This window comes from Monodelphis domestica, chromosome 1 (assembly GCF_027887165.1).
Source record: "Monodelphis domestica isolate mMonDom1 chromosome 1, mMonDom1.pri, whole genome shotgun sequence".
Taxonomy (NCBI): Eukaryota; Metazoa; Chordata; class Mammalia; order Didelphimorphia; family Didelphidae; genus Monodelphis; species Monodelphis domestica.
This window is the reverse complement of record NC_077227.1, coordinates 514,328,622-514,341,882: the sequence shown is the minus strand read 5'-3', so window position 1 is coordinate 514,341,882 and position 13,261 is coordinate 514,328,622. Positions and strand designations below refer to the sequence as shown.

General features: G+C 36.5%; 1 protein-coding gene across 12 annotated transcripts in view; it reads left to right on the top strand.

Moving 5' to 3' along the window:
* DTNB (dystrobrevin beta) overlaps positions 1 to 13,261 on the top strand; it is a 398,765-nt gene that overhangs the window by 132,739 nt on the left and 252,765 nt on the right. For all 12 annotated transcript variants that reach the window (XR_008915458.1, XM_056813141.1, XM_056813139.1 and 9 more), the window contains exon 6: positions 10,769 to 10,923. Coding sequence is in view for 11 of the 12 variants with exons in the window: in XM_056813141.1 (XP_056669119.1) it covers positions 10,769 to 10,923 (155 nt within the window). In the remaining variant the exon portion in view is untranslated. The remainder of the gene's footprint in view (positions 1 to 10,768; positions 10,924 to 13,261) is intronic.

The following is a 13,261-nucleotide window of genomic DNA, read 5'->3' as shown; positions in this document are numbered from 1 at the left end:
CTAACTGCCACTACCCATCAGAATGAGACAGGATTTTAAGAGAAAAGGCACCAGAATTAAAAATTTTGGTGATGAGACAGTTTTCATTATTCTACTGTCAGTGAATCTTGAGTAAATCCCTTAATTTTTTCTGGGTCTAATTTTTTTCTCTGAGATTCAGCTGAGGATTAGACTAGATAGAAATTCTTTATCAAAGATCCATGGATACCCAAGAGGTTAGCAGATTGATTTTAGAAGGGGGATTGGGGAATCTAGGAACGTGAGAGGGAAAAAATACATCTTTATATGATATAATTGATTTAACTTGTAATTCTTTTTGAACATTTAAAAACATTTTCAGAAAAGGGTTATATGATACAAAAAAGGTCATGCAACAATACTAATTCTTGTTCAGTCATTTCTGTTATGTCCAAATCTTTGTGGTCCGTTTTTTTTTTTTCCCTTGGCAAAGTTATTGGAGTGGTTTGCCACTTCCTTCTCTAGCTCATTTTATAGATAAAGAACTAAAGCAGATGGGGTTAAATGACTTGCCCAGGGTCACACAGCTATTATCTGAAGCCAGGTTTAAACTCCATTCTGACTTCAAACATGGCCCTTTATTCACTGCACTATATAGGTAACTTTCCTCCTCCCTCTGTACTAATAACAAAATTATTCACTGGGTTAATACCCTAATAGCTGAGTTTGGAGGTTTACTTCCTCTAAATTGAAGTGTTTGTGTGTGTGTGTGTGTGTGTGTGTCTGTGTGTGTGTGTATGTGTATACACACACACATGTATATATCTTTATTTAGTCTTTTACATCTTTTCACTGATTTTCAGAATCTCTTTTTTCCTTATAACTTCTGTTAGACTACCTTCTATTCCTTATATAATAAAGAAATAGGATAACTTAACTTAGCCCTTCAAAGAGCTTAAAACATTTCTGTTTTTAGAGAATGTTAGAACTAAAAGGAAATCAATTATATAGTTAAGTTCTCATTTTACCAGTAGGAAAATTGAAGCAATTCGGTTGAAATATAGAACATAGAGGATCTTGGAACTAGAAATTATATTTTCTAGATCCTAGTATTCTTGCAAGCAAACTGTGTTATTTGTCATTTAAACATGTAGTACAATATATAGTCTAGAACAGCTTTCCATTTTATTTAAATCAAATTTTCTAATAGCTTAAAATGAGATCAATGTCATCCAAAGTTATAAATGTGCCAGAAAATTAATGGACAAAGAATATTGATTGAGACTTGGGAGTTGCTTTAAAATTGTTCTAATGCTTTGTACCTTAACTAATTTAAATGTAAACAGTGGCCAAGCCATTTTAGTTGATGTTGATGTTAACTGTTAATTTTAAGAAAAAATTTAATTTTTTAATATGTATCCACAGATCTAAATTACTCTTTAACAATTACTCATGCTAACATGTATTTTCTGAGGACCTTCTAAACAGTAATTTAAAACTATCCTTTACTTCATGCTCCCTCTATCGAAGCATTGCTTTACTTTTCATGATTTACACGATTATTTTATACTAATGTAATACTAGAGTTTTCCACACAGTTATAGGAAGCATGTCCACAAACTGGATCTTATTACAAAAGTAAATTCCCCTCAGGTTTCCTTTAAGGCAACCTAAGAAAATCCTCAGTGACCCCAATCACTGTATTAAGTACCACATTTATCCTTTCATGACAGCTGGAATTCTGAAGCTAAGGGAAGAGGGAATGAGTACAGGGAACCAACAGAAAACAGTAAAGCCAATAATTCTATTGTGAAGTTTTTATAAAACTGAGAAAACAATGATAACCCAGATTTGAGGAGGGAAGCTGGTGAAAAAATTGCTGGTGTTGAGAAAGAAACCACCCTATGTGATAGAATGATCTAAAGTGAAGACAAACCCTATCAAATAACACATATTTTAGTCAACAACTATTTACCTGGCACTGAGAAATATACAAAGGAAACTTAAGCTAAGGCTACTTGCTTACAATCTGGTTAGGGTTATAAAACATAAAATGGGAACAATTGAGAGCTAAAGTGTATGATAATGAGTACATGTAAGAAGAACTCTGAAAAATGATAAATTGTAGCCTGAAGTACTGAAAGAGCTTCTGAAAGAGAAAGGACTTGGGCTGAGGTTAAAATTTAGAAGAAGTAGAATGGAAATTATTAGAAAAGAAGTGGTAATATAGATTAATTTTCATAAGGCAATGAGTAAACAGAATCTTAAGATTTGGATTACAGGATTTTAAAATAATTTATTCTAAACTTTTATTTGAATTTTATTGACATCTTTTTTTTTCAACTAAATTATCCTCATCCTTCTCTCTTTTTTGAGATCCAGCTTCTCTTTTTGTATAATTTTAGTATTTGTATGTGATTGATAGATTAGTCCAGGCGATCTTGAGAAGTTGCTCCTGGAGGTTCTAATTGTGAGATGGCCTGTCAAGCCTGCCTAGTAAAAGCAGGTGATTTCTTTACCAAAAACAGAAAAAAAAAGAAAGATGAACATTTACCAGATTTCCAAGTAGCTCTTATTTTTTGTTGTTATTGAAGTAACATCATAAAAGACACCATAGGAAAACACCATTTATCAATTCATCAGAGTGAACCAATGGACCAGAAATGTAGTAGAACAAACTCATTCAGCTTCCTGACTGTGGCACAACATTTAAATATATTGTCACCTGTGTAAATGTGCCAAAAAATGGTGCTAGATGGCATACAGAAAACCCATACTTGAGGAAGATAAATGATGGAAACTTCACTGTCAGATGTGAGAATAAGACCGTGTGTTTGTATAGTTGGTGCTTTATAATGCCAGTTTAACTTTCTTGGAATTGTGCATCTTCCTAAGTTTTAAAAATCATTTCCATCCCATTTCCTGTCTACCAGATTTAAACGCAAGAGCATTTTAGAAGTTAAGCTCCTGGTTAGTGGTCTTTGTATTTGTTTCCCAAATACCCAGCATATACTATGTACCTATTAAATCCTTGTTAATTGATGTATTGAATTAAAGTATGTTAAATGCAGGGGAAAAAATGACTGCACTTTTAAATGGATTGCACATTTTTTTGTTATAAATTAAAGTTCATGAAAAGTTAAATCAAGAGAAAATCATTGTCTTATTCTACTACAAATGAATCAAATCAATTTCAATTGGGCCCTTGTTAGTGGAATTATGAAATGGTATAGCAATTTTGAAAAAAAATCTGGAATTATGGAAGTATAAGTGATTAAAATGTCCATACCTTTGGAACCAGAGATGGTTACTTGGCTTATACCCCAAGGAAGTCATTGATATGAAGAAATTTACCATATGTATATACATATATCAAAATATTTATAATAGAATTTTTTGTGATAGCAAAGAATTGGAAACAAGGTAGATGTCAGTTAACTGGGAATGGCAAGCAAATTATGGTAAATGAATATCATTAAAGATTAATGTGCTGCAAGAAAATGTGTATGATGAAAACAGAAAAATATGGAAAGATACATATGAACTGATGTAGAGTCAGTTAGGTAGAGCCTGTAGAACAATTTGCACAATAGCTATAGAAATGTAAAAGAAAGAATAAATATACCCCATTCCCAAAAAATCAAGAAGGAAAATAACAAAATTATAAAGATCAGGCAGAAAGAAATGAGATGACGCTGCCATCCCATCCTTTTGTGAAGATGTTAGGCCTCTATTTGTTAAATATTGCACATAATTTGTTTTTTTCAATATTAGTTATGCTGTTTTTTCTCTCTCTAGAAAATCTTACTTGTTATATGGGATGACCCTTTTGTAGGAAGAGGAGGAATGATACTTGGGATAACTATGATGATTTAAGAAACATGATATCAAATAGTATATCTAGAAAAAGAAAATTAGGGCATTAGATTAGAAGACTTCTAAGACCTCTACTGTCTCTAAGTTCAGTGATGCTGTGGAGTTTACCTTTTCTGAAAAACAAAAAAACTGTTACCTAATTTAACCAATTATTATTTATATTTGAATTTAATCTGTTATTTTATTAATATAGGTAGCTTTTCCTACTGACAAAGATTGTAATTTATCCATCTTTTACTTAGTCTTGTTCCTAAACTTGGTAACATCTGTAATGGGAAAAGTCTGCAGCAGAGCTGGAGAAGCTAGGAATGCAGAACCTGTTAATAAAGATGGACATTCTAAATAGAATGGGGACCAGGAAGGACCATTAAAATGGAAGAGGCAAACTGAAAAACTGGGTCTCTTGCCCTTGGGACAGAAAGGAGGAAGGACAAAAGTTCTGCTCTCTGGTTTCTCTCTACTATACTACACTGACCAAATCTTCAAAACTATTGACCATTTCCCCAAATCTGAACTCTATTCCACCATCCTCCAACTTAGGAATTGTTTTAGTATTGTAACAGTTAAATTAGTTTCTCTACTAAAAGTATTATATTTTTAGAGGTTTATTAAGATTATTAAAAATCAAGGATAAAGAATTACAAAATAAGAAAGCACGTGCCTAGGACCCATAGCACAGTCACAGCCACTTACATCTTGAGAATCATGTGTGCTTAGAAGCGGAAGAAGAGAGAGCCGAAGTAGGCAGAGAGCCCCTTTAAACAATAATTTGTGATCTTGCACACAGGTGAGATTATAGGAAATTCTGGGAACTACCAAGGACTTCTGGGGTTCAAATCTCCATTTTTACAGTATTAGGGAAACCTCAACCCCGCTCTCCCTTCAACTTCTTACCTTCCCCCTTCTCCCAAATAAACCGTCTTACTTAAACTTAGAAAAGAGAGAGGGTACTTTGTTTGGTATATATACCAAGATATTCACTTTGAGCTGACTTCAGTGCTACCAACAGAAGAATCAAAGGGGTGTGTGTAGCAAGGGAAGAGGGAGATAGGACAGGGAGGGGTGAAGGGAGGAAAGAGGGAGGAGATTGGCAGATCTGATCTTGAAATTATCATCTCCCACTTAAAATAATCCCCTAATACACATCCTAAACTTTTTGATATTACTTATTGCATACATAAAAAGATTGTCTTTAGGGAATACATACCTGAATTTTAAACTCCAAGATTCAGAGTGGTTAAATCTAACAGTTCCAATGAAAAACAATAAATTCTACAAATAGTAGACAAATGATCTTCAAATATAACGGAATGGAAATTCTAATAACATAAGACTTCTCTTTACCCAGAAATGGCAGAAGGAAGTAAAATAATATTTTCTGAAAAATAAAGGTGCTCAGAATACAACCCAGAATGACATATACTATAAATCTGAACCTAATCATCTATTTAAAAAAAGACAGGTGTTCAGTAAAAGACATTTGAAGCATTCCTACCAAAATACAACAAAACAGATAGAAGAAAACATTTCAAAATAATAGAAACACAAGGAAGTACATAACTACAACCAAGGGGAAAATAAGAACTGAAACAAATTACCCACATTAGAGGAGAATATTAAAAGAAAAACTCCTGAATAAGAAGGGGGCACTTATTAGGTTAAAAAAGAAATTATAACAACTATAGGATCTGTTAAGAGATTTCTTTCTAAAAGTACATAAGTATTAGCAAAAATTGGAAAATGAGGGGATGTCCCTTGATTAGGGAGTGGCAGAACACATTGTGGTATTTGATGGTGATGGAATACTATTGTGCTATAAGGAATGATGAATTGATGGAGTTCTAGAATTATTTTTTTAAAACCATTACCTTCCGTCTTGGAATCAATACTGTGTATTGGTTCCAAGGCAGAAGAGTGGTAAGGGCTAGGCAATGAGGGTTAAGTGATTTGCCCAGTGTCACACAGTTGGGAAGTGTCTAAGGCCAAATTTGAACCTAGGACCTCTTGTCTCTAGGCCTGGCTCTCCATCCACTGAGCTACCCAGCTATACCCAATTTCTATAATTATGTTCTCTGCAGTACAGTTTGAATGTTTGGCATTTCAACTTGAGTGTCTTGTACTCTTAAGAATTTTCTTAAGACAATTCAAATGGAAGGAGTTTCAATTTTCTTGCATGGCACAACTATTTCATAAGCATATAACAAAGAAGTCAGCATAATGGCTTTATAGACCTTCAGTTTGGTATGCAGCCCAATATCTCCTCTCCTTCATACTTTCTTTTGGAGTCTCCTAAATCCTGAACTAGTTCTAGAAATTCTTGCATCAATTTCATTATCTATATAGATGTCCCTGGAAAGGTTATTACCAAAGCAAGTGAGCATACCCATAGCATCCAAAATTTCTCCATTTGCTGTAGGTAGTGTGGTACTAGCTATTAGAAAACCTCTGTTTTCTCCGGGTTGATTGTTAGGCCAAAATTAGCAGAAGCACTAGAGAATCAATCCATTCTGTTGCATCTCGGCCTCAGAGGCTACATTGATTGCACAATCACCTCCAAACAAAAAGTCAAGCTCTAACTGTCTTTCCTCTTTAGTTTTGGCTTTGTGGCCTTTTCAAGTTAAATAGTAGCTGGCCTTGATGCTGTATTCATCCTTGTTGAAAGCATCTGACAACATCAGTGAACAGCAGAAAAGCAGGGGAGCAAACACACAGCCTTTGTTTCATTCCATTGATGGTGATTAGGAAAGTGTGAACCAGAAGAACCATCCACGAGAACTCTTGTGACCATGCCATCATGAAGCCTGTATAAAAATATTGAAGTTTTCTGGGCAACCAGATTTTATCATGATCTTCAACAAGGCCTTATGACTTGACATCATCAGAGGCCTTGGTCAGATTGATGAATGTTGTGTACAGACCTCTGTTCTTATCCTGGAATTTCTCCTTGTATTGTTAAGCTTCAAACACCATGTCAGCTGTTCCTCAACCCTTTTTGAAACAACTTTGGCTCTCAGACAGGCCATCTTCTAGGTAAAGTATTGGCTAATTAAGGACAGCTCTGGCAAAAATCTTGCCATCAGTGACTAAGAGAGAGACTTCCTTGTGATTGTTACCCTGTTGCTTTTTCCTTTCTAGTGATGACAATGCAGGCACCCTTGATTTCCATGGGGATAACTTCCTTTTGCCATAAAATCCAGAATATTTCAGTCAGCTTTTGTTTGAGCAGTAAACCCCCTACCTTGTAAATCTCTACTGAAATGGAATTAACACCTTGCATTTTGCCACATGAGAATAGCCTAATGTCATTCAATGCCTCTTCCTTCAGTTGGAAGTTGAGCTAGAGAAGGACTGGCTTCAACCTGAGGTATACAGCCAAAGCCTTCAATATTGGTTGATGATGGTCTATTGAGAATGCTACAGAAGTCTTTAGCCCATATTTCCTGGATTATGTTCTTATTGATCAATGTGTCTCCACTCTCCACTGGGCCAATAGCTGCCCAGTAAAACACTTAAGTGCTAGCTATTTTTAAATACAAGCTATTATTTTTCTTTTTTGAGGATCCTCTGAGGTTCCTATATGACTTTGACCAGGTTTTGGTCCACTTATGGAGTTAGCAAGAATTTAAATAATGTTTGTGATCTGGTTTTTAGAGAAGGGGGAGGGCAAGGCAGAGCCCTACTCTTAGCTTGAGAAGTTGGGCACCTTTCAGACTGATGAGAAAGTTGGCCACTCCCAGACAGGTGGGATGCATTAACTGTTGTCAATTTCTGGAAAATACAGCTAGGCTGCAGGTAAACTATATTCCTTAGTGCCCATGAAAATATGAGCCTGGGCTGTGGGGAGTGTAGTCTTCTGACACTGGCCAAAAAGATTGGGATTGAGAAGTGGGAGTATCTAAAAGCTTTCAGCCCATAGTTGTCTAATTTAGTGGGAAATAAGGGCCAATGGATGAGAATTCCCTCAGTACAGAGCAGATAAGGGCAGGGACTGTGTTTCCAATCAGGCCTGGATTTTCAATGGACATGGAAGGGTTTCCACGGATTTGTATTTACTCAGGCAGGCCACTGGGTTAGGTTTTCCTTTGTCTCTGTTCTTTGCATTGATCCATGGACCAGGCTTCTAGACTTGAGAGAGAGAGAGAGAACGAGAGAGAGAGAGAGCGAGAGAGAGAGAGCGAGAGAGAGAGAGAGAGAGAGAGAGAGAGAGAGAGAGAGAGAGAGAGAGCAAGAGAGAGAGAGAGAGGGAGAGGGAGAGGGAGAGGGAGAGGGAGAAGGGAATAGGGCTTAAATACCCCCTCTGTTTAGGCTGGGCCAAAAGGCCCAAGCCCTTAGATAGCTTAGATAGAGGCAAAGAAAAGAGATCCGTCCCTATCACTCACGTGACCAAAATGGAGAAACAGTCTCAGGGGCCTCCACCTCCAGCTTCCTTCAGAGCAAGCTTCTCAGAGTACAACCTCTCAGAGCAAAACCTCTCCAACCTCCCCTCTAGTCCTCAGACCCCGCTATCTTTAAGGAAACCATCTAAGTTCCCTCCCCTCAGTTCTCACATCTAGCAATCACTGTCCATGTCTTCCCTGTGCCAATGGTGGCTCTACCTTAACCCAGGACCGCCCAGAGGTCTGTGGCTTTGCACATGTTTGTTGAAGGTCATATTCTCAAATAATTAAATCTTGATCCTTTGCTGCAGCCCTTCCTAAATCCTGTTACCCTGAGCAGGGTGGAGATTGGAAGTTCCAAGACCTGGTTCTGTCATTCCAAGTATCTCTATTGTATCAATTCTAAAATCAATCATGACTCAAAGAACTTCCTGTTCTATGCTTAAGCATAGGTCAAGGCCCTTTCCATTGTTCAGCAAAAGGTTTCTGTCCTAAAGTAATCTTAAGTAGGGAGGAGAAGGAACCTCCCATGCCAATGGGGTTCACATTCCAATACAGTTCCCACTATCAGTAGGAAATTCTTCAAGTATGAAATTTCCCAATGGTGAAATTTCCAACATTTATAAGTCTAAGAAATTTTAAGGTTTACACCTTCCAGCTCAGTAGTGGGCAATAGAGACTAGATGCAGATGCCAGTGGGGAGAGGGACCAGGTTCAGGTGAGTGCTAGTTCTGAGGCTCTGGGTTCCTAGATTTACTGTATTCCTAGACAGCAGCTATAGTGATCATCTGAGCAGCCTATCTTTAAAAAAAAAAACAAACCCTTAGCTTCTGCCATAGAACTAATACTTTATATTGGTTCTAAGGCAAAAGAGTGGTAAGGACTAGACAATGGGGGTTAAATGACTTGCCCAGAGTCACACAGTTAGAAAGTGTTTTGAGTACAGCCACTTTTGAGCCTAGGACCTTCTGTCTCTAGGCCTGGCTTTCAATCCATTGAACCACATAACTGCCCCCTATCTCAGCCTATCTCTGTTTCCCTGGAATCTCTCTTTGTGTTTCTCTTCTTGATACTTCCTTTATATTCTTGATGCAGTGACCATTTGTATTTGACAAATAGATTTGGAAAGAGCTGATTACTTTAGCTTTCCTACTTTTTCAGCCAGCTCACCTTAAGTCAGATATCTCTATTATATTTGTTTAACTTACAAATTTGTGCATCTGTAACACATCGAACTTATTGTTGGTATAAGTCTAGTCCCTGAACTCCTGTTCATTCAGTGAAGACATAGTTTCTAAACCCATGGTTATTCTTCCTCCATTTCTGCCAACTCCAGTATTTTTTTCTAAATCCCTACTTTCTATCTTAGAATTGATCATTATCAGTTCCAAGGCAGAAGAGCAGTAGGGGCTAGGCAATTGGAATTAAGTGACTTGCCCAGTGTCATCTAACTAGGAAGTGCCTAAGGCCAGATATGAACCCAGTCCTTTTTACTTCAGGTCTAGTGCTCTATACACTCTACTATCTAGCTTCCTCTAACCCCAGTGTTTCTGAGAACAAGTCTCTATTACCTTTAGGTGGGAAAGGATTAACTAACTTGAATCAGAGAGATCTTTGTTTCCAAATAGAAAATAAAACAAATTTAGTAGAAAAACATTACCTGTCTGGTTATCCTTATGTAGAAGTATCCAGAGAGAGAAGGGAATGGAGTAAGTATTTATAGAGCATATACTATGTATCAGGCACCATACCAAGTACTTTTTTTTTTTAAACAAATTTTATCTCACTTGATCCTAACAACAACCCTGTGAAGAATACCTATTATTATCCACATTTTATAATTGAGGGAACTGAGGCAAATAGAGGTTGTGACTTCCATAGTCACCCAGCTAGTAAGCATTTGAGGCTGGATTTGAACTTGGGTTTTCCTGATTTTAGACTCAGTGCTCTATCCACTGCACCACCAGCTGCCTCAGTGTGGACCTTCACACTATCCCTGAAATGGAAGGAATTTGGATTTAAAGTGGTCTCCTTATTCCAGAAAATGGACATACATTCTCTCTACCCATTAAGTCATATATAGTATATTTTTTTAGGCCACAATTTTCTTATCTGTATAAAAAGGAGTTAAAACAGATGATCCAAAAGGGTCATTCCAGCTCTGATATTCTGTGAGTTCTATCCCTGATGTACAGGTATTCTAATTCCCTTTGAACACCCTTCACCAATATACTCATACAAGTATTGATACTTATGGCACTTTACTGGCATTCAGGTGCACAAAAGCATCTTTCATAAAAGCAAAGAAAGAAGATTAAGGTACATAGAAATAGATGATTCTTTTAAGCTCACTCATATTTTATTTGATCAGTGGGGGAAAGGTGAATGTTTAAAACAGAGTTAAGTAACAGCAAGAAAGAATAAAAATCTATTATATCCTTGGACTGCAAATTAGTTATTTTTATGGGGCATTCAACCTGGAAAGTGTTATTTCTTGGTTTATGGAGGGTTAGTATCTTTATAGTATGACTTTTTTCATTCTATTTTATGCTTTGTAGATATTTTCTCTCAGATGTCAGATTCCAATGGCTTAATGATATTTAATAAGTTTGACCAGTTTCTGAAGGAAGTTTTGAAGCTCCCTACCGCTGTTTTTGAAGGCCCTTCTTTTGGGTATACAGAGCATTCAGTACGAACATGTTTTCCACAACAGGTAAGTATATTTGCTATTATACAATATTCTTAGACACTTAGGATTAAAAGGGCTTTGAGCCTTCTAATTTTGGTTAGATTTGACTACCCTGTGGTTTCTGAAATAGTTTCTAGAATATGAAAGTCTTAGGGATGGAACAAGGGGAGGTTGAAGAACTGAAAAATGCAGTTGGGAAAGGGGACCATTTTATTATTAAGAATTTTTTGTTTGGGCATGTTTCTGAATAAATCATGCAATTTATGATGAATAATGGCTTCCATTCCCTCTAGAAGCAACTTTTAAAAACTTAATCCAAGTTTTACAAATGAGCTGTCATATATAATGGTAGAAGTAACTCATGTTGATAAAATCACAGATCCTTTGTGTACAAATTTTATTGAAACATCAAATTTTTTATATTAAAGTAAGATGTTCATGTATGTCACTAGGCCTTACTCAAAAGATCAACTTAATTAGAAGATTTTGTTCAACAGTTCTTCTAAAACAGTTTCTGATGTTTTAATGAAATAGAAATGAGTTAATATATGTCAACAAGGTAATATAATAACCAAAAAAGCTAATTTTATCTTGGGTTTCATTGAGACATAGCATCTAGGACTGGGGATAGGACAGATCTGCTATACTTTGCCCTTGCGGGACCACATCTAGAATATTATGTTTAGTTCTTGTCACCACATTTTAAGGATGTTGATAGGCTGGGTGGTATTGAGAGGAGGAAAACCAATATGATAAAAGGTGTTGAGATCATGTTTTAGGAGTATTATTTTAAAGGCAGTAAGAACATTTAACCTTTTTTAAAAAAAAGACTTGAGAGGGAAGCAATTAATTTTCTTTCAATAAATATTTGAAAAACTTTCATGAAGAAGAAAGATTATAGTTCTTCCTGGCCTCAAAAGGTATAACTAGAAGTGGTATTTCTTACAGAAAGACACATTTTTGTAAGGAAAACTTCAGTATTTGAACTTTCTATGAGTGAAATAGAAGATGAGCTCAGTACAGGGTATTTAAATATATTTATTAAACCCTTCCTGTTTGCAAGTCACTCTGAGTTTCTCCTCACTAGGTATTTTTCTTAAATGAAGTTAGAAAGGTCAATGTTCATGTAAGTGATAGAAATTCCTAAATAGGATGAACTAGATGGCACTTTTTTGAGGTCCCTTTCAAGTCTGATATTCTGTGATACATGAAATATTGGTTAAATGCCTATCGTATACAAGGTTGTTTAGGTGTTGGGGGTACAGAGGCTGAAATGATACTATCCCTACCATCAAAGAGCTTACATTCCACTGGGGGGAGGGGCTCTGGGTTGCAACATGTACAAAGAAAGATATACCAGCTACAAATATCTCAAAGTGTTTACATGTGAGAGGAATTAGTTATGAGTTCTCCTTTATCCTAGAGGGTGCAAGGAGCAGTGGGTCAGAGTTTCAGAGAGGCAGATTTTTGGTCCATTTAATGAGAAACTTTCTAACAGAGCTCTCCAGAGATGGAATGGGTTGCCTTGAGCATAACTGGTTCCCTACCAGAGGTTTTTTAAGCAGATGGTCACTTATTCACTCTGTTATAGAATGATCTGTTGTTTAGGTTTGTATTTATAGAGATGACTTCTGAAGTCCCTTTCAAGTCTAAGATTCTGGCTACTTACTCAAATGATTTCTTTGAAAATTGCAGAATAGAACATTACTGTATAAAACTACCCACAATATCAATCAAAGCCATATTCTATTCCCATCTTTAGCAAGAGATAAGTAAAAGTAAATACCTTGGGACATGCCAGTTTCCACCTTGTCATTGTGCTCCTGATCACGGAACATGCTTCTTCTTGCCTGTGCCTATCATGAGACTGACTTCCTAAGGCTTTTTTCACTGCTCTGAAAAGAGCAACATTACCTGCCATGAGATCAGGAACTTGGATGGCTTTTGTCCTAATTATCTTACCTTCCACAGTGGATCTCTCCCTATCCACTGAAAGTTTTTTAGTCTTTTTATACATTACTTCCTTCTATGTACGTACTCCTTTGTTTCAACCATCCTGATCTGTTTGCTATTTCTCACATTCAGAGTGCTCCATTTCACATTTCCTCATCTTTGCATTGGCTGTGCTGTATTCCTGCCACACTGCCTTGTTTTTTGCCATGTCTTTTCTCAATTGAGTCTCTAACTCCTGCCCTGGAACTTGACTGTTTATTTAGAATTCCTTAAGACCAGCTGATCTTAGGTACCTAACCATGAAATATTCTTTTATTCTTCCCTGACTCAAGCAGATCTCAATTGGTTGTGCTGCTCACTCTGAGACTTGAACTGATTATTGAGCGCCCACTGCATCTAGTTGGCCCCA